Source organism: Dendrobates tinctorius, unplaced genomic scaffold (genome assembly GCF_039654945.1).
Source record: "Dendrobates tinctorius isolate UK_male_01 unplaced genomic scaffold, ASM3965494v1 ptg000129l, whole genome shotgun sequence".
Lineage (NCBI taxonomy): Eukaryota > Metazoa > Chordata > Amphibia > Anura > Dendrobatidae > Dendrobates > Dendrobates tinctorius.
The window spans coordinates 44,314,598-44,336,534 of record NW_027361797.1 but is presented as its reverse complement, the minus strand read 5'-3'; the positions used below and the strand labels follow the sequence as shown (position 1 = coordinate 44,336,534).

At 40.5% G+C, this 21,937-nt stretch overlaps 1 protein-coding gene across 2 annotated transcripts; it reads right to left on the bottom strand.

The window, feature by feature from the left end:
- Positions 1 to 1,446: 1,446 nt before the first annotated feature.
- On the bottom strand, positions 1,447 to 15,214 carry LOC141047887 (parvalbumin beta-like). 2 transcript variants are annotated; one of them, XM_073543206.1, is made up of 5 exons: positions 14,965 to 15,214; positions 13,972 to 14,039; positions 8,755 to 8,884; positions 4,708 to 4,817; positions 1,448 to 1,701 (listed from the first exon to the last, which is right to left on the bottom strand). In XM_073543206.1, the coding sequence occupies exons 2-5, from the start codon at positions 14,033 to 14,035 to the stop codon at positions 1,670 to 1,672; spliced, it is 336 nt and encodes a 111-aa protein (XP_073399307.1). In that variant the 5' UTR covers positions 14,036 to 14,039; positions 14,965 to 15,214; the 3' UTR covers positions 1,448 to 1,669. The 2 variants fall into 2 exon arrangements, with proteins under 2 accessions (XP_073399308.1, XP_073399307.1); XM_073543207.1 differs by lacking the exons at positions 13,972 to 14,039; positions 14,965 to 15,214 and adding an exon at positions 9,799 to 9,883 and having other exon boundaries at positions 1,447 to 1,701.
- Between the last annotated feature and the right edge of the window lie 6,723 nt (positions 15,215 to 21,937).

The window sequence follows — 21,937 nt, the reverse complement described above, 5'->3', positions numbered from 1 at the left end:
AAGTGTGGAGACTAAGAAGGGTCTGGTGAAACAGACGGACTGACTTGAGGGCCAAAGCCCAAGGCCGGTATACTGACCGGTGGGGGTGGGGGAGGCCTAACAAAGATATGATGCTGAATAACGCCCAAAACAAACTGAGACGTTCCTCTCGACTTCTAGGGCAAGGTGACAATGGGTACCCGGTTTCGAGGTACCTAGTGAGTGACAAATGTTCAACCCCACAAGTGTGAACAGTGGGGAGGGTATGTAATGCAGTAACCTCTGTTAAAGCTAGGGGGCGCTGTGTATGCATTTCAGGATGCGCTTGGTGGTGTAATTATGACGGTGAATTAGGGTCTGGCATTATTGTAAGTGGCCGGTATGTGTCGCAGAGGTTCTCCGTGCTGTAAGCCCAAAATGATATGGTTAAGCTGGGACTTATAGTTCCACAAGTGTTTGTGTATTACTTATAAGGAGGGCTTATAGGGTTAGTCAGGGAGTTGGGCGGGAATTGACTAACCACACATGCACCGTCCATCCATGGGGGTGGTTACAACCATATAATGTGACTGAGGTCAGGTCACATGGACAGAGTGTGTGGTTCAGGGTGCAAGGTCCTGGAAGGTCTGTGTTGGAAGATCCTGGGAGTAGGATCGGATTCCTTGAGCACTTGGTGAGACTTTGGACCTGGTGGCCTGGGTGTTGGACGAACGTCCTGAATAGCACCCGGACAGGCCACATGTGTGTGCAGAGCCTGGGATGGCCCCACACTGAGAAAGACGCTGTCCTGTTGAGGACCTTGGACTGACGAGGAGTCAGCCTGTGGAGCAGGAGCTCCTGAGAGGTAACCCCGGGTATGGGGTATGTGCATTGACAATGGTCAGTTACTGAACTGTGCGGTCACCCGGTGACTGGAGAGTCAGGTGTGACTAGTGAATGCTTTGTAAAGCCACATGTGATGAAATAATGGACTATGTGTAAGCTGGTGATGTGCAGCCTGGCTTACGGTGCGGTTTATGGCGCTTAAATAAACCGTATGGACTATTTTGTGTGAAAAACCATGCCTGACTATGTTGATACGCTGCCGAGTGTCCCCCAACACACATAGCAGACTTTATGCCACAATATTCAAATTATAAGTGGAATACAGAAGGGTGTATATACATTATACAGAATATACAGCAGTGTGTGTGCATGTGTATTCACATATTGCTGTATACATACAGATGCCAGGGAGTGATGGGCGTGCAGGGAGAGCTGGCAGGATTGATACACACAGAGTGACCTCTTCTGAATGCACCATGGCCCACCCGTATGGCAAGCCCCTCTCATATGTCAGTTTCCAGTGCCTGGAACTGAGGAAGACTCTGACTTGACATCACATGAAGCCAGAAGATTCTCAGCCAGAAATCGGGTGACCCGAAGAACAACTCATGTTACAGCAGTATTTGGTAAAGCATGGTATTTAATGAAGTGCTTATTTATTGCAGCTAGTTTTCATGAATAGAACATGTAAAGTAGTGGACAACCCTTTATATTGGTTGATATTTTAATATTTGCAAGAAGAGTATACATACAGACATTTTATCAATGCCATGAGTACAGAAATGCAAAGATCGTTGTAAGCCATTAATAAGTTGTCTGTTAGGAGTACAATAGGGGGTAAATTCTTGTCCTCTTTTTAGTGTTGTTAATCTGGTGCCTGCACCATTGCAGAGAAAGCTGAAATAGAAGAAACAGAATTGTGATTTGTATGTTTCTCATTTTCCATAAATTCATTTAATACTATTAATGAAACCTGAATGTATGGAACAGTTTTGAAAATTAGTATTATTACCACTACATATATTGAGCATTAAAATAAGACCGCACTAAGGTGCAATCAGGATGGCAGTCTAGCATTTTCTCAGGCACATACACTTGCATTGGAAAGTTTGAGTCCAGACTGGGATCAAAATAGGACACACATGTGAGCAGACCCCGCCCACTTTTACTGCAGTCGTAATGTGCGTTGATTTGGGGTAATTCCAAACACAAATCGGTGTTCCCATAATGTAGTCGAGTGTCTCTACTGGATTGCTATGACACCAGGGGGTCTGCCGTAGACCTCCATGCTTGTCAATACAGAGCTCCTGTGAAACCCTGCCTGTGGCCGAACTTCAAAGGAGACTGTGATTTTTGCTATATACAGCAATGCAAAGCGATTGCAGCTTAAGTACCCTAAGGGGACAAACATGTACAAAGGATATTTAAAAAAAAATGTTTTAAAAAATGGGAAAAAAAATTCAAATCACTCTCCTTTACCTCCCATTAAAAATAAAGATAAAGAAAAGTCTGATCTATGAAAAAATAAAAATAATTAACCCAATAGGCAAACACCGTAAATGGAAAACAATCAAGAACGCCAAAATTATCTTTTTCCGATCGTTGCAATTCGACAAAAAATGTGTAACAAGAGATCAAAATGTTATATCTAAACCAAAATGGCATCAATAAAAAAGACAGCTCACCCTGCAAAAAACAAGCTTTCACACAGCTTCGTAATGCAAAACACACATATGTTACTGGTGTCACAACCCAAAAAATTATTTTTTGCAAACTTCAGATTTTTATTTTGACCACTAAAATAGAAACATTGGACATGTTTGGCATCGCTGTAATCGCACTGATAAGCAAAATCACATGCCAAGTCATTTTTACCACAAAATGTACGACGTAAAAACAATTTCCAAGAAAAAACATCAGAATTTCTCCCCACTTGGAATTGTTTTCCCATTTTCCAGTACACTTTGTGGAAAAGTGAAAGGTGTCATTCAAAAGTACAACTTATCCAAGATTAAGGGGTTAAATGTTTTTTATATGATTTTATACCATTAAAAAAGTTAATATTGAAGAAAAATCTTAAAACATTAAATTTTATCCATTTCTGAAAAAACTTCACAACATATTCCCTTTAAAGGAATTGCCCTAGGAACAAAGCAATTTTTACAAAATCCATCACCTTATTGAACTTATTTTACATTATACTGAACAGGATCATTTACACATAAATTGTTCCAAACTGAAGGCCAAACAGGGAAACTTCAGACCCTAAAAACAAACTCCAAAGGCCTTTTTCCCCATGAGGTTTCTGATGACACTGTGAGAGTGAGAACTTTCTCACGCTCGCGGAGATGTCAGGTCATAGGAGTTCATCTCATATGGATAATTATCCTCTCAGCAGACAGTTGAGGAATATTGTTGTTTATTATTAATTCTGTTACAGGAGACATTGGCTTCACTAGACTGAGTGATGACGTGAGTATGGTTTAATTTAGATTATTTAAAGGAGTCTGTGCTATTCTTTCAATTAGGACTTTATTCTGGGTGTCTGCTTTTTATATAATATCACTATGGGAATAGTAATGGCGGCATCTCATAGACACCTCTCCTTTACTAATCTCTGTTCTTGATGTCACCTGTCAATACGAAGGTGACATCAACCCCTCCAACTATCACCCCACTAGCCACTGTACTAGAGCAAGTGGGAAGAGCGAGTCTGAGTGCCAGATTTGGTGCATCCTATGGATGCGTCCTTTCTGGAGCTGCTGAGAGCTGGTGTTTTTAGTTGGGAGGGGCCAATACACATGGCTCCTTCCTAAGCTATTAATACCAGCTCACAGCAGTCTGCCTAGCCTTTGCTGGCTATTAATTATAGGGGACCCTGCGTTATTTTTTTTTTTTAGGAGTCTGCCATTTTAATAACCAGTAAAGGCTAAGTATAGAGCTATGAGCTGATATTAAGAGCATGGGAACCTCTGTGTATTACCCCTGTCCCATGCTATAAACATCATTTTTACCAGAAAATAACTTAGTATGTAAAACAATACCTGTACCGTAAGCTACACAAGCACTGTACTAATTATATGACTGACATCTCTTTATCTATTCTATGTGTATAGATCCATTCTGAGGTTTTTTTTATTTTTTTCTCGCACCCATTGACTTGCATTGGCTAGTGTCATCCAAGATACGAGGACAATCCTAGCATGCCACAATTATTTTCTCAGTCCAAGTCACCTGAGAAAAAAAAATTGCAGATTAGCAGTGACTCATAGGTTAACATTGGTCAGCGTGCAATCCAATTTTTTTATCTGATTGCACTCGATCCACTCACCAGAACTGTCATTCAAGGAGGAGAGCCCGCCCTGCTAGAAACCAAAAACTGAGGAAACCATAAGGAGATTGCATAGCTCTGAGCTGCTCAATAGACAATTGAGAATACTCCTTTAGTTAAAAAAAAGTCATACTACAGCTCGTCTTGAATATTCAAAATGCTCCAAGAGAAAGGAGAGTCCTCCGGAACTCCCAGAATAGTTGGCAAATCTGTCGGGCATAGCAGAAACCTCTTAAGAAGCAGAGCATCTGGAATTAATTTGGCAAAATTCAGGGGGTGGGTAACAGGCAAACATGAGATTTGGTGAGGTGCTATGCCTGGAAAATTGAGGCATGGTCACAAGAAATAAAACTAAAAATGAACACTGTGCTTCACATTCCACAATCCTCAGAATCCTGAAAGGTCGTCCCTAAAAATTGGCAAGTGTGAATGATGTGCACTGTACAACATATCTATTTTATATAGCAAAGTTAAGTAGGTGGTACAGCGTCTATTTACAGCGAATATACTATCAATGCATTAGGCAGGAACCTAAACATGTATAAAATTTATGTAATAAAAACCTTCCTTACCAGCAGGTGAAATTTTGCCCGTGTTATTAGGGTCACCAGCTTTCATGAAAGCTGCAGTCTCAGCAGGAGTCAGCTTCCTGGCATCATGTCTAAAGTTCTGCAGCAAATCTCTGAAAATAAGAACATGTGTTGTGAGTCTTAGGCTATGTTCACATGTTGTGTTTTTGCTGCGTTTTTGTTGCCTCTTGTGCATGCTGGTAAAATGTAGAGCCCCCCAAAAAACATGATGCAACGTTCTTAGGTTTTTGCAAAACCTGATACCTGAACTTTTTGCTGCATTTTTGCACTTATTGCTTTCTATGGGTGAAAAAAAGGCTTTAAAAAAACATTGCAAAAATGCTGAAAGAAGTGACACGCTGCAGTTTGCTAAAACACAGCAGTTTTCCAATTCAGTCAGGAAACAAGAAACAATGTGTGTGCAGGAGATTTCTGAAATCTCACAACTTTTGCTGGTACTGCATAATGCAGCTTAAAATTTGCACAAAAAGTGCAGCAAAAATGCAATGTGTGAACATGGCCGTAATATTTTCATATCACAATTTGGGGGTGGGGGTGGCATGGGGGGTGGGGTTAGAACAGTTAATAATTTAAGAAAGAATAGAGGTACAGAGAGATACATAAAGTGCATGTATACTAATGCCAGAAGCCTCGCCAACAAAATGGAGGAATTGGAGTTAATGTTGTTGGAACATAATTATGACATGGTGGGGATATCTGAGACATGGCTGGACGAGAGCCATGACTGGGCGGTAAATTTACAGGGCTATAGCCTGTTCAGAAATGACCGAACAAATAAGCGAGGGGGAGGCGTGTGTTTATATGTAAAATCATCCTTAAAACCCATCCTTCGTGATAATATATATGAATCTAATGAAAATGTAGAGTCCCTGTGGGTGGAGATAAGGGGAGGGGGGAAAAATAATAAATTACTGATAGGGGTTTGTTATAAGTCTCCAAAAATAATGGAAGCAACAGAGAATATCCTCATAAAGCAAATAGATGAAGCTGCGACTCAAGGAGAAGTCATTATTATGGGTGACTTCAACTACCCTGAAATACATTGGGGAACCGAAACCTGCAGTTCCAGCAAAGGTGATAGGTTTTTGACAACTATGAGAGACAATTACCTTTCACAACTGGTTCAGGACCCAACAAGAGGGGGGGCACTGCTAGACCTAATATTAACCAACAGGCCAGACCGCATATCAAATGTAAGGGTTGGGGGTCACTTGGGTAATAGTGATCACAAATTAATAAGTTTTCATGTATCCTTTAATAAGATGTGTAGTAGAGGGGTTACAAGGACAGTAAACTTCAGGAAAGCAAATTTCCAACGGATGAGAGATGATCTTGGTGGAATTAACTGGGACGATATCCTGAGACATAAAAATACACAAAGAAAATGGGAGACGTTTTATTAGCATCCTGAATAGGACCTGTGCACAATATATACCGTATGGGAATAAACATGCTAGAAATAGGCGGAAACCACTATGGCTAAATAGAGCTGTAAGGGGCGCAATAAGAGATAAAAATAAAGCATTTAGAGAATTAAAGCAAGTAGGTATTGATGAGGCATTAAATCAATACAGAAAATTAAATAAATTCTGTAAAAAGCAAATCAAGACGGCAAAGATTGAGACGGAGAGACTCATTGCCAGAGAAAGTAAAAATAATCCCAAAATATTCTTTAACTACATAAATAGTAAGAAGCTAAAAAATGATAGTGTTGGTCCCCTTAAAAATAGTCTGGGTGAAATGGTGGATGAGGATGAGGAAAAAACCAATATGCTAAATGACTTTTTTTCAACAGTATTTACACAAGAAAATCCCATGATGGATAACGTGATCAGGGACAAAAATTCTCCATTAAATGTCACCTGCTTAACCCAGCAGGAAGTACGGCGGCGTCTAAAAATCACAAATCCCCGGGCCCGGATGGGATACAACCCCGAGTACTGCAGGAATTAAGCACAGTCATAGATAGACCATTATTTTTAATCTTTAAAGATTCCATAATAACAGGGTCTGTACCACAGGACTGGCGTATAGCAAATGTGGTGCCAATATTTAAAAAGGGGACAAAAACTGAACTTGGAAATTATAGGCCAGTAAGTTTAACCTCAACTGTGGGTAAAATCCTGGAGGGTTTTCTAAGAGATACTATACTGGAGTATCTGGAGAAGAATAACCTTATGACCCAATATCAACATGGGTTTACAAGGGACCGTTCCTGTCAGACTAATCTGATAAGCTTTTATGAAGGGGTAAGTTCCGGACTGGACCAAGGGAATGCAGTGGACGTGGTGTACATGGACTTTTCAAAAGCTTTTGATACGGTGCCACACAAAAGGTTGATACATAAAATGAGAACAATGGGGATAGGGGAAAATATGTGTAGGTGGGTTAAGAGCTGGCTCAGGGATAGGAAACAAAGGGTGGTTATTAATGGAGCACACTCGGACTGGGTCACAGTTAGCAGTGGGGTACCACAGGGGTCAGTTTTGGGCCCGCTTCTTTTTAACATATTAATGACCTTGTAGGGGGCATAGAGAGTAGAATTTCAATATTTGCAGATGACACTAAACTCTGCAGGGTAATCAATACAGAGGAGGACAATTTTATATTACGGGAGGATTTATGTAAACTAGAAGCTTGGGCTGATAAATGGCAAATGAGCTTTAATGGGGATAAATGTAAGGTCATGCACTTGGGTAGAACGAACAAGATGTATAATTATGTGCTTAATTGTAAAACACTGGGCAAAACTGTCATTGAAAAAGACCTGGGTGTATGGGTGGACGACAAACTCACATTTAGCGGCCAGTGTCAGGCAGCTGCTGCAAAGGCAAATAAAATAATGGGATGCATTAAAAGAGGCATAGATGCTCATGAGGAGAACATAATTTTACCTCTATATAAGTCACTAGTGCGACCACACTTAGAATATTGTGTACAGTTCTGGTCTCCGGTGTATAAGAAAGACATAGCTGAACTGGAGCGGGTGCAGAGAAGAGCGACCAAGGTTATTAGGGAACTAGGGGGTCTGCAATACCAAGACAGGTTATTACACTTGGGGTTATTTAGTTTGGAGAATCGAAGGCTTAGGGGTGATCTTATTACAATGTATAAATATATGCGGGGACAATACCAAGACCTTTTTAATGATCTTTTTACTCTTAGACCTGTGACGGGGACAAGGGGGCATCCTCTACGTCTGGAGGAAAGAAGGTTTAAGCATACTCACAGACGCGGATTCTTTACTGTAAGAGCAGTGAGACTATGGAAATCTCTGCCATATGATGTTGTAATGAGTGATTCCCTACTAAAAGTTAAGAAGGGACTGGATGCCTTTCTTGGAAAGTATAATATTACAGGGTATATACACTAGTTACCTTAATATTGCGTTGATCCAGGGAGCTAGTCTGATTGCCGTATGTGGAGTCGGGAAGGAATTTTTTTCCCCAATGTGAAGCTTACTGTTGCCACATGGGTTTTTTTTGCCTTCCTCAGGATCAATATGTTAGGGCAAGTTAGGATAGGATATGGGTTGAACTAGATGGACTTCCATATCAAATAGACCTATTAAGAGGTATTATATTTTGAGGCCTAAACATGGCCGTTGTAGTACCGGGATGTCGTATCTACTTCCAAGAATGTTACCCCATAATAAGCATTGTCGATTTTCTTTTCCTTTTTTGTTGTTATTTGCTATATGCCATTTAATGCCTATTTGTGAGTTCTCTAGTTTTAAATTTTTTCGTACCTGTACAAGGTTCTTTACTTCCCATTGCCTTTCCTCCCTTCCTTCCCTTACCCTGTTTAATGACTGAAAACCAATAAAATTATTTGAAAAGAACTAGATGGACTTCAAGTCTCCCTTCAACCTTAATAACTATGTTACTATGTTACTATGTTACAATAATTGAAGGCTCAGATTATTTGGTGCTTTATTAAAAGTTTTCGAAAATATCTGACTTATGTATGGTGCAATATAATCATCTACTTCTGATATTTTAGAATAAAGCATTCAAGCTGTATCCTTACTCAGCGTCCTCTTCCTCAATGAATCCACTTTTGTTTCTGTCCAGGAAATTGAAGATCTTGTTGACTATACCAACTTGCTTTTTAAGACCAATTGCGTTGAAGAATTCTATGGGCAGGAAGGAGTCAGAGTCTTTATAAAAAAAAAAAAAAAAAAAAGTAGAATTCTTAGTAATATAACTATGGTAGACTAGAATGAAATGGAATCTATCATGTTAAAAAAACCCGCTGTTAGTCTGCAGATTTGGTGTTAATCTGTAATGTAATAGCACTCTAGAGCTGAGCAGCTGCAGCACTGGAAGCCTGGGTACCAGGAGTAAATGACCTGTTTATATAGAGGCATGCACGGAGCGGCTTCAGTCACGGCTCAGTGCATAGTGGTCAGCACTGCTGAGCCGACTGACAGTCAGTGTCGGGGTGCGGTTACAGCTACTGTTCACTATGTACTGAAAGAAAAAACATCACCATCAATATGGCGCCGTCAGGTGCACCTGTGCATTCGAATCTATTGTGTTCCGATACATGCTACAGCACAAGCGCCTTCCACAGGCTCCCTTGTTGCTGCAGCCAAAAAAATGTACACTACAAAAAATGGAGCTGATGGTGGCGCTTTCACAGTAGCATCTCTTGATACGAGATAGATGCTACTACAGATCCGCCTCCGGCGCCATTTTGTTGTAGTGTAATTTTTTTTTTGACTGCAGCAAAAAAGGAGCCGATGAAAGGCGCTTGTGCAGTAGCATCTATCGGAACATGATAGATGCTAATGCACAGGCACACCTGACGGGGCCATATTGATGGTGATTTTTTTTTTCTTTGAAACACAGGAAGATAATAGGAAGTAACCGATAAGAGAAAGCACGCAGGTGCCGCCATTTTGATTAAGTGACATGCTTTTTTTTTCAAACACACATTAGTATATTCATTATGCAAACTAGGAAGCAGGTCTGTGAGGGATCAGTGGCCTGTCAGCAGTCTGCATTATGATTAGCTAATCAGAGCACCACATACATGAACCCCCGCCTTAGGACACGAGCAAATCATTACCTAAAAACGGAAAATAAGGAATAAAAAAGAAGCACAAGACGAATTTCATCAACAAAGGTATAATTTGATTCAATATAACGGCACTGACCTGAAAGCAAAAATCAAAATGAAAATAGATTAAAATAGGTATTATAAATACTGAGAATTGCTAAAACATTAGGAAAGAAAAAAAAAAATGGCATGTAGTCTATTTTTTAAAAACAGTTAGGTACAAACTTGAAACATAAGAAATCTATCATCAAATACTACCAATATTGCAAAAAGGAGAACAAAGGAGTTACATGCTTCAATGTAACTATTTATTCATACATATAGTATAGAATACAAGATAATTCATAAAGATGGAAAGACAGTTCATAAATAACCTCGCAGTACAAGACCAATATCCACAGTGAATGGGACATCTACAGCCACATACACAATAGTCGACATATAATAGACAAATATTAAAGAGGATATCTGGGACTTTAAAAATATAAATAAATAAATGTGCCCAAGCACTAACAGGCAGTTATTTGCTACCTACCTACCTGCACTGTGCTCAATGTAGAGTGCAGGATAAATGTGAGCTGAGACTTATTGCAATCTTTTGAAGGCAGAATTAATAAATCAATGGCATTTGAATAATTGCATTGATTATTTTTTCTTTTACTTTTTTGTAGTTTTTTTACTTACTCCCTCTGTGAGACTTTAACATATATGTCTTTGATTGCTTTTTTAATGCATTGCAATGCATTAGAACTGTTAGTTTCACACTGGTAAAACATCTGTTAGACCCTCCTTTTTAGACCTGGAAGTCATTATTTGACCCTTAGCTGCCGTGACAACAATCAGCTCACTATGATCACATTGTGGGGGTGGCAAAGAGTTGAGAGAGGGAGTCTCCTTCTCACAACCTTCTAAATGCTGCAATTTTTATTAATATCAACATTTGGAGGGTTATACAGCCAGGTGCAATTCTGCCCAGTCTGTAACACTAAGCCTTAAACTTCCTGTCCAATGTCGGGAAGGGGTTAAATTCTATAGAGAAGGGAGTAAAGGCAAAGAGACACAGGCAGAAACAGCTTTTGCCATGTAATTTGAGAGCACCATCATGTAGAGGCAAGGATGATAATTCCAGCAATGTATCACTTAGTGTTTGGTACAATTTTTTTCATAAAATTCCTGTTTTATCTGCAGCAGAATTACTTTTTTTGTGAATGTTATGCTCTGTGTAACCCCATCCAGACCACTGATTGGCAGCTTTCTGGTTATTTAGAGCATGTGGATGACATAGCAGGAGACCATGGCATGAAACAAACAGTCCTCTAGAGATAATCTTCTGATGATAAAACACTGATTTTATTGGAACTACAATAAGCAGCCAAGTAAGTGACAAATCATTGGAATCAGGCTCCCTGCTCCTATATCATGCTGCTGCTCTCAGATTAAATAGCAAAAACCTGGTGACAGGTTCCCTTTTTGGCCAAAATTTTACTTTAGAAGGTTAATTATAGTTGCAGCTGTATTCTGTGAGATAAAATTCAGATTGTGGACGTTCTTGTTACACACCTGTCACAGGTCTCAGTTCTGCTCCCTACACCCTAGTCTGCTCAACTTTCTTGTGGTCCACATCAGGCTTTGGTACATTGTGTTGACCTTGCTAGGCATATATAATGTTTCCCAAGGCGCTCGTGTGTCCTAGTATTAAGACATTCTAGCAGACTTTTAGTTTGCCTGTGCACAGTTCCTGTTCACAGTATCCAGGATGTCTCCTGGCTGCCAGAGATTTCCAGTCCTTGAGTTACCTGGGGCTTTCAGTACCACTGCTTCTTTCTAGAGTTTCCAGAGTGCCTCCTATCTGCCTGCAGCTTCCATTGTATTTGAACTGTCTAATTACTTCGGAGTTCTGTCTTCTGTTTCTGGTCTTCAATGACTTTTGCTGTGTGTCCACCAGTGGTTTCCAGGATGTCTCCTTGCTGCCTACGGTTTCCATGTTATTTAGAACCATTACACTGAAGTTTTCTCTGCTACCTGTCTGCGGTATACAAAATGCCACCAATCTGCTTGCTGCTTCCAGATCTTCAGTCTCCTGTTTACCAGCAGACTTCAGTAATTCTGAAACTTGGGTGTGGTCTTCAGGATGTCTCCTGGCTACCTGCGGCTTTCAGTCCCCCAGTTACCTGTGTGTGTTCTGCATGCCTTACCCATCTGTTGCACCAATGCACATGGCCTGTGTGCCCACTGGGAGTTTGACTTTAGCGCATCTACTTCACCTAGTGAGCCCTTTCTTGTAACAGTTCCTCTCTAGCTTTTAGAAAAGCTGGACTAGCGTTATGTTCATGCTGTTTCTTTTCTAGGAATTTTCAGACTGAAAAGTCAACATAAAAAACACTTCAAAAGTTTTTTTCCATAATAGATTCTGATGCAGCTTTGGCATATAATTTATTTTCTTATTTTTTTATCATTCAGTGTTCAAATAAATTTTGGGCTGTTTTTCAGGCTGAAAAACTTCAAGAACTGACTTGTTGATTATAGGCTTGATTTTACATTGATATGAATAAGAAGCTTATTCAAAGACTAATTGAAGGATTTGCTTTTTTGATTGATTTTTTCTGTATTACAGTATTCGCTGCTATTTTGTGAGCAAAAAAAATGAATCCGAGTGCGAAATCCGAGAGAATCAGTGCAGGTCCTGTTCTAATCGGATTTTGAGGATCAGAATAGAATATACTCAATGTGTCTGTGTGCCGTGCAAGAAAAACTGACAGCACACTAAGGCTGTGTGCACACGCTGCAGATTCACCTGCGGAATTTTCCGCACTGATTTAGCAAAATCCGCAGGTAAATCCGCAGGTCAAGAGACCTGCGGTTTATCTCCGGATTAGCCTGCGGTTTTCCCCTGCAGTTTGACACCTCTACAATGGAGAAGGTGTGAAACCGCTGAGGATTCCGCAGAAAGAAATGACATGCTGCAAATTTGAAACCTCAGCAAATCTGCGCGGAAAAATCCACACTGTGTGCACTGCGGTTTTTGTTTTCCATAGGTAATAATGGTACTGTACACCGCAGCAGAAGCTGCTGCGGATCCGCAGGACCAAAACCGCTGAGGATCCGCAGCATGTGCACACACCCTGACACTTCATATAGATGTGTCCATGTAGCCTTGCGGCATCACTTCAGGGTTGTTGCTTTTTTTTATTGCAGCGCTGGACCGCTGCCACTAATCTAAGTTCCCTGCTCTTAGTCTTATACTTACCAGCCTCCATCTTCATCAGTTATAGGCACCGTTCCAGTCAATCTCCAGCACTTTCTGACTTGATGGATCGCTCCAGTGTTTGCTGACTGTTTCGGAAGTCACGTCTCAATGTAAGTCTGAGAGTCAGAATGCGGCCAGAACGAGGGACTCGTAGATTTACACTGAGAGCTTGTGACCGTTACCTCTGACTCCTGGTCAGTCAGTAGACAAGGTCACAAGATGACAGCGCGGGACTGGGGTGGATCTGTAAGCAGCTGACAGCAGCTACAAAGTGTAAGACTATGGTCAGGGAGCTTAGATTAGTGGCACCACTCCAGCGCTGAAATAAGAAAAGGCTGGAGTGGCGCAATAAGCTCAAATATAAATGTCATTAATAGAACCAATTTTACTCCAGGAAAATTGCATGGACAATGATGAATCAGGGCCTGTGAAAAAAACTTAGAAATGCCCACAGCTTTTCTCTACACCTAGGCACAACTTTTTCTGAAGCCTAGCTAAATAATAATCATAACAATTGGCAATTATTTACAGTATATATTTTCTTTAGTTCAAATCTATTTTACTAAATTTACACAACATAAAGAAAGTATTTTTAATATTAGCTTCACTCATAAAACATTAAAAGGACGGAAATGAAAACCCCACAAAATGTAATATGGACACCTATATATATCTCTTTTGCTTTTTTACAGTAAGATCAGGGTCATACAAGTGTATGAAAAGTAAGTATTCATAAAGAATTAATATAATAAGGATGAAGATTGTGAATGGGCAATCTTCATCTGAAAAATGGAAGAGAATAGTATAATCCAACCCCTGGTGCTATCCGATTCCAACACAGGTAAATTCTGCTCATCTGACCCTTGCTTCATAAATAACCACAATAATAAACAATAAATCAAGTATAATTTCTTCACTTGGAATCTGTCACTTACCTTTTACAGCATCCAAGGCTTTATCAATAGCCTCTTTAGATAAAAAGTCTCTAATTGACGCCATTGTGCTGCAAGTATATAGAAAAAAGAAAGTTTACAATTGGAAAAACTCCAAAACTTTTTACTCTTCTGCTTCACAGATTACAGTGACTGTAACTAACAGAGAAAGGAGCAGGAAAAGCTTAGAAATGTCTTATTGTAACCCGGTGTCAGATGGTCGCAATATACCAGACAATGCGCATTACAGAACACTTATGTGACACTAAAGGGGTTCTCCAGGCTCGAGAAAATCCCGCACATGCAGCCACGCGGCCGCCGACTAGCCCCTACCGCAGTTCACATATCTGCAGTCACATACAGTGACTATAAACCTCTGTCCTGAGCCTGGAAAACCCCTTTAATACATTTTTGTCCAAAAGTTAAAAGTATTACTGTAGTGACACCTTTATTACCTTACCAGAAGAATCATATACGCAAGTTTTTCAATGATAGTGGCTCATTCATCTGGCAGGTCTGCCATTACTTGCCTGATAAAAGATCCTCTGGCCACGGAAAGCATAAAAATGGTATTTTTTCTGATCAGCCAGTAAATATACTACTTCCATCTCACTTTTTTAAATAAAATTCTATAACATCACTTCCATTTTTTCCATAACTCATACTTCAGGATTTCCATAGAAAAGATGAAAGAGTGTTCCGTAACGGATTCAGTGATTGTGATGAATGAGAAATATTATACAGATATACACCGGCGCTACCAATAGAAAGGGAGGGCTGCTGGTGCCTAGACTGAAGCTGTGCTTGTTCTGCCAAAAAAGGGTTAAATAAGTAAATAGAGAAAGGCACCGCGCTCACAGGACGATTCAAAGATGATAACGTAAAAGTGAAAGTCCTGCCTTTCACACATAAGCCCGATACTCAAAGCACGTAAGAGATAAAAATCTACCACAGCAAGATACACTGATGAACGGTAAAGGACTTATACAAACTTACCCTAGCTCTGCTGAATGAAGGTGCTGTGCTGATCACAGTGAATGATCCACAGAAATGCTGGATAAGCAGGGAGCTGGGAGGATGAAGTGAATGAGCTGGCTGACTGGGGTGCAAGTAAAGAAGAGAGCTGGGCAGAGGCAGGATAGCTCCGGCCGGTAGCGCCCTGGATGCACAGCTGAGGGGGGCCGACACTGTCCTGCACTGACAGCGTGTGACGTCACAGGCTGAGGCTACGGAGCCTAGCTGGGGCCAAAAACCTACGCGTTTCAAAGCAAAGCGTGCTTCTTCATCAGAGTATCAGGCTTATGTGTGAAATGAATGAGAAATGTTAACACGAGAATTGAGGAAACTAAACTGAATTTACGTAATAAAAGATAAGAAATAAACAGTCACTCGAATAACACATAAAAGCAATAAAGTAAAATAAATACATGTGCATCGAAAACAAGCATTTTTCATACATTAGCTTGTCAAGGTAGAAGTCCGTCAGGCTGTGTGTCTCTGTATGTCCCTACCTCCCCAAGAGTTCAGTCATCTTTTATATCTTAAAGCATCCAATATATCTCAGCTAAAAGCTTTGATCTTCGGGGAGAAACCTCCTTAAATCGGTCATTTACTAACAACAAATAACCGGTCAATAATTGGTCATTTACTTTCCTTTGCTAGAAGATAACAACAAATGACCATCTGCTACACTCCCTGAAAGTAAGGAGATATATATACACACAGGTGTATATCACAAAATTAGAATATCATCAAAAAGTTCATTTATTTCAGTTCTTCAGTACAAAAAGTGAAACTCCTATATTATATAGAGTCATTACACACAGAGTGATCTATTTCACGTGTTTATTTCTGTTAATGTTGAGGATTATGGCTTACAGCCAATGAAAACCCAAAAGTCATTATCTCAGTAAATTAGAATACTTTATAACATCAGCTTGAAAAAATGATTTTAAAATCCGAAATGTTGGCCTAATGAAATGTATGATCAGTAAATGCACTCAGTACTTGGTCGGGGCTCCTTTGGCATCAACCAATACATCAAAGCGACGTGGCATGGAGGCGATCAGCCTGTGGCACTGCTGAGGGGTTATGGAAGCCCAGGTTGCTTTGATAGCAGCCTTCAGCTCGTCTGCATTGCTGGGTCTGGTGTCTCTCATCTTCCTCTTGACAATACCCCATAGATTCTCTATGGGGTTAAGGTCAGGAGAGTTTGCTGCCAATCAAGCACAGTGATACTATTGTTTGTAAACCAGGTATTGGTACGTTTGGCAGTGTGCACAGGGGCCAAATCCTGCTGTAGACTGACATTTCCATCTCCAAAAAGCTTGTTGGCAGAATGAAGCATGAAGTGCTTTAAAATGTCCTGGTAGACGGCTGCACTGACTTTGGTTTTGATAAAACACAGTGGACCTATACCAGCATATGACATGGCTCCCCAAACCATCACTGACTGTGGAAACTTCACACTAGACCTCCAGCAGCTTGGATTATCTGTCTCTCCACTCTTCCTCCAGACTCTGGGACCTTGATTTCCAAGGTCTAGTGTGAAGTTTCCACAATCAGTGATGGTTTGGGGAGCCATGTCATCTGCTGGTGTAGGTCCACTGTGTTTTATCAAGACCAATGTCAGCGCAGCCGTCTACCAGGACATTTTAAAGCACTTCATGCTTCCTTCTGCCAACAAGCTTTTTGGAGATGGAAATTTAATTCTCCAGCAGGACTTGGCACCTGTCCACACTGCCAAAAGCACCAATATAGTTACACAAGGAACTGTCCTATTTTGAGTAACAATTATTGGCACTTCAAATCACTATACTAACCCAAATGGTCAGGACTGAAATTAACCAGCCGACCAAACAAAGAACTAAGGTAAAGATTAAAATAACAAATTTATTAATAAATATTTTTAAATGATAAAAGACATAGATCATTATTGCACAAAATATACCTGAGGGGACAAAGTAGACCGAACCCACAATAAATATCAATAAATAAATAAATGGAGCACCAGGCAAAATAGGATTAGTAAAAAACCCTAGTGCACAATAAATATTAACACCACAGTAAACTTAAAGTCATAAGTAGCCAGAAAGGGTCTAGAGGGTAAATAAGATAAAGGAAATAGTGTCTAAAGCATCTTAAAATAAATCCAAAAGAACCCTGCCTGATAAATCAAGGTTACAGGAATATTGTACATGGGATAGAAATGTATTATTCAGGTGTTGGTGCAAAACTATACCAAGAACAAAAGACAGACATTAACAAACATTCACTAGAATAATTTCTTTAACCTATGCATTCTTCAATACCCAATATGCACTGAAGCGCCCAAAAACTAAAAATGTGAAAAACTCAAAAATAGAAGTCAAATAAAATATCATCTAAATTTAGGTAGATGGACTCCTAAATATTCAGTACTGCAAAAACAAACTATTTAATGTGCACTGCAATCACATGTTAATCAAACGGCCAAGGGTTTCCTCTTTCACTCCTGCAAACAAAAGGTTAATTAGATACCCCACCCCCAATCCAACATTTAGTAAACCAAAAGGTGAAAATAGTTCCTTTTAAAACCAATGTGCAAATTGTCTCTTCAGAGAGAATGAGAACTAGAATTCTAGTGCCACCTATTGGAAGTAGCAATCCTAAGGGTCAATATCGACTCTCTAACAAGCCTTGTCACATGACTTAGGATAAAAGCCAAATCAGAATCTCAATTTGCAACCAGTGTGTTTCGGGGTACTGCCCCTCATCAGTGCAAAGTGTGAGGTAGAAGTCCATCAAGCTGTGTGTCTCTGTAGGTCCCTACCTACCCAAGAGTTCAGTCATCCGTTATCTCTTGGGGTGGCACTGTGGCTCAGTTAGCACTGCAGCCTTGCAGCGCTGGGGCCCTGAGTTCAAATTCCACCAAGGACAACATCTGCAAGGAATTACTTGCATACTGATAGGGAACTTAGATTGTGAGCCCCATCGGTGACAGTGTCAATGATGTCTGTAAAGCTCTGTGGAATTAATGGCGCTATGCAAATGAGTAAAATAAATAAAAATAAATATCTTAAAGCATCCAATGTATCTCAGTTAAAAGCTTTGATCTACAATTTTAAATCGGTCATTTACTAACAACAAATAACCGGTCATTTACTTTCCTTTGCTAGAAGATAACAACAAATGACCTTCTGCTACCCTCCCTGAAAGTAAAGCCCCCGTTACACACTGCGATATCGCTAGCAAGTCACCGATTTTGTGACGTTGCAGCGATATTGCTAGCGATATCGCTGCATGTGATACTTACCTCTGACCGGCTTCCCCGCTGGTTATCGCTGATCGCGCGAGAAGCTCCTGGATCATTCCCCGTCGGTCACTTCCTGCGGCGCTTCCTGCTGTGACGACGAGCGACGCGTGGAGCCGGGCGGGAGGACGCAGGATCGCCACGTCTGACAGGTAAGTAGCGACCCCTGACCCCTGCGACTTGTATTCTTGATGTAGTAGATATTCTGTTATACAGACGGCTCATCGCTCTCTATATATACACCACATATAGGGCGGAACACAATAAATAACATAACAAGTGACAAAATTATTATCTGTTGAAAGAAGATTAATAGAAATACAAACAATCTGGTTTCTGTAACCATAATTGTGAGCAAAAATGTTGAGCTTTGAAATTTATTAATACAGTAACTAGAAGTACAATGGAACAATAGTGGGTAGATACGTACAGTAGGCATATCACTCAAGATGAACACAAAAATGTCATATATTTAACCCCTTCACCCCCAAGGGTGGTTTGCACGTTCATGACCGGGCCAATTTTTACAATTCTGACCACTGTACCTTTATGAGGTCATAACTCTGGAACGCTTCCATGGATCCCGGTGATTCTGACATTGTTTTCTCGTGACATATTGTACTTCATGTTAGTGGTAAAATTTCATTCAAATAACTTGCGTTTATTTGTGAGAAAAATGGAAATTTGGCGAAAATTTTGAAAATTTCGCAATTTTCCAACTTTGAATTTTTATGCCCTTAAATCACAGAGATACGGCACACAAAAAACTTGATAACTAACATTTCCCACATGTTTACTTTACATCAGCACAATTTTGGAACCAAAATTTTTTTTTGTTAGGAAGTTATAAGGGTTAAAAGTTGACCAGCGATTTCTCATTTTTACAGCACCATTTTATTTTTAGGACCACATCACATTTGAAGCCACTTTGAGGGGTCTATATGATAGAAAATACCCAAAAGTGACACCATTCTAAAAACTGCACCCCTTAAGGTGCTCAAAACCACATTCAAGAAGTTTATTAACCCTTTAGGTGCGTCACAGGAATTTTTTTGAATATTTAAAAAAAAATGAACATCTAACTTTTTTTCATAAAAAAAATACTTCAGGTTCAATTTTTTTTATTTTACCAAGGGTAACAGGAGAAATTGAACTGCAAAAGTTATTGTGCAATTTGTCCTGAGTATGCAGATACCTGATATGTGGGGGGGAACGACTGTTTCGGCGCATGGCAGAGCTCAGAATGGAAGGAGCGTCGTTTGACTTTTTCAATGCAAAATTGGCTGGAATTCAGATTGGACGCCATGTCACGTTTGGAGAGTCCCTGATGTACCTAAACAGTGGAAACCCCCTACAAGTGACCCCATTTTGGAAACTAGACCCCCCAAGGAACTTATCTAGATATGTGGTGAGAACTTTGAACCCACAAGGGCTTTACAGAAGTTTATAACGTACAGCGGTACAATTAAAAAATCATATTTTTTCCACAAAAATGATCTTTTCACCCCAATTTTTATTTTCCCAAGGGTAACAGGACCCTAAAAGTTATTGTGCAATTTGTCCTGAGTACGCTGATACCCCACATGTGGGGGTAAACCACTATTTGGACGTATGGCAGAGCTCGGAAGGGAAGCAGCGCCATTTGACGTTTTTGGCTGGAATTGAGATCGGACACGATGTCGCGTTTGGAAAACCCCTGATGTACCAAAACAGTGGAAACCCCCCACAAATGACACCATTTTGGAAACTAGACCCCCTAAGGAACTTATCTAGATGTGTGGTGAGAACTTTGAACCCCCATGGGCTTCACAGAAGTTTATAACATAAAGCCATACAATTAAAAAATCATATTTTTTCCTCAAAAATGATCTTTTCACCCTCAATTCTTATTTTCCCAAGGGTAACAGGACCCTAAAAGTTATTGTGCAATTTGTCCTGAGTACGCTGATACCCCACATGTGGGGGTAAACCACTATTTGGGCGCATGGCAGAGCTCGGAAGGGAAGCAGCGCCATTTGACGTTTTGGGCTGGAATTGAGATCGGACACCATGTCGCGTTTGGAAAACTCCTGATGTGCCCAAACAGTGGAAACCCCCAATTCTAACTCCAACCCGAACCCCAACACGCCCCTAACCCTAACCCTACCCCTAGCCCTAACCCTAATGGAAAAATGGAAATAAATACATTTTTTTTATTTTATTATTTTTCCCTAACTAAGGGGGTGATAACGGGGGGTTTGATTTACTATTTATGGCGGTTTTTATGTTTGGCGGCTGTCGCACGCTAAAAGACGCTTTTTATTGTAAAAATAGTTTTTGCATCACCACATATTGAGAGCTATAATTTTTCCGTATTTTGACCCACCGAGTCATGTGAGGTCTTATTTTTTGCGGGACGAGTTGACGTTTTTATTGGTACCATTTTCAGGCACGTGAAATTTTTTGATCGCTTTTTATTCCGATTTTTGGGACGCAGAATGAACAAAAACCAGCGTTTCATGAATTTCTTTTGGGGGGGGTGCGTTTACACCGTTCCGCGTGCGGTAAAATTGATAAAGCGGTTTTATTCTTCGGGTCAGTACGGTTACAGCGATACCTCATTTAGGTCGTTTTTTATGTTTTTGTCGGTTTTATGCAATGAAAACTATTTTATATAAAAAATAATTATTTTTGCATCGCTTTATTCAGCAAGCTATAACTTTATTTTTTCGCTGATGATGCTGTGTGGTGGCTCGTTTTTTGCAGGACAAGATGACATTTTCAGCGGTACCATGGATATTTATATGCGTCTTTTTGATCACGCGTTATTACACTTTTTGTTTGGCGGTATGATAATAAATCATTATTTTTTGCTTCGTTTTTTATTTTTTAAGGGGTTCGCTAAAGGGGTTAACTAATGGGACAGTTTTATAGGGCGGGTCGTTACGGACGCGGCGATACCTAATATGTGTACTTTTATTGTTTTGTTTTTTTTATTATTTCCAAAAAATGGATTTATTGGGGGAATATTTTTTTTTTTTTCTAATTTATTTGGCGATTTTTTTTTTTTTTTTAATTATTTTTACACTATTTTTTTTGTTTTTTTTTACTTTATTAAATAGTCCCAGGTGGGACATCACTGTCCTGTGACAGATCGCTGATCTGTCACATCACAGATCACTGTGACAGATCAGCGATCTGACACAGGCAGTGCAGAAGGCTTCCTCATGCCTGCGCTTTGCAGGCACTGAGGAAGCCAGCTTCCGCAGGCCCCCGAAGGCCCCCGTCGCCATCTTGGATTCGGGGGCCTGGAGGAAGGGAGTCCCCCGCAGCAGCGCTGCACATTGCGCAGCCGTGGGGGGCTCAGGGAAGCACGGAGGGAGCCCCCTCCCTGCCGATGCTTCCCTTTAACCCTCGGTACACCGCGATCGTGTTTGATCGCGGTGTGCAAGGGGTTAACGTGTCGGGGGCAGTCCGTGACCGCCCCTGACACATTGTGCCGGGTGTCAGCTGTGATAATCAGCTGACACCCGGCCGCGATCAGCGGCGCTCACCACGTGGGCGCCGCTGATCGCACCGACGTACTATCCCGTCCCCGGTCATACGGGCCCGGGTACCGTGGACGGGATAGTACGTCGGATGGCAGAAAGGGGTTAAAGGGAACTCATCACCAGGTCTTCTCACTATAATGTGCAGCCA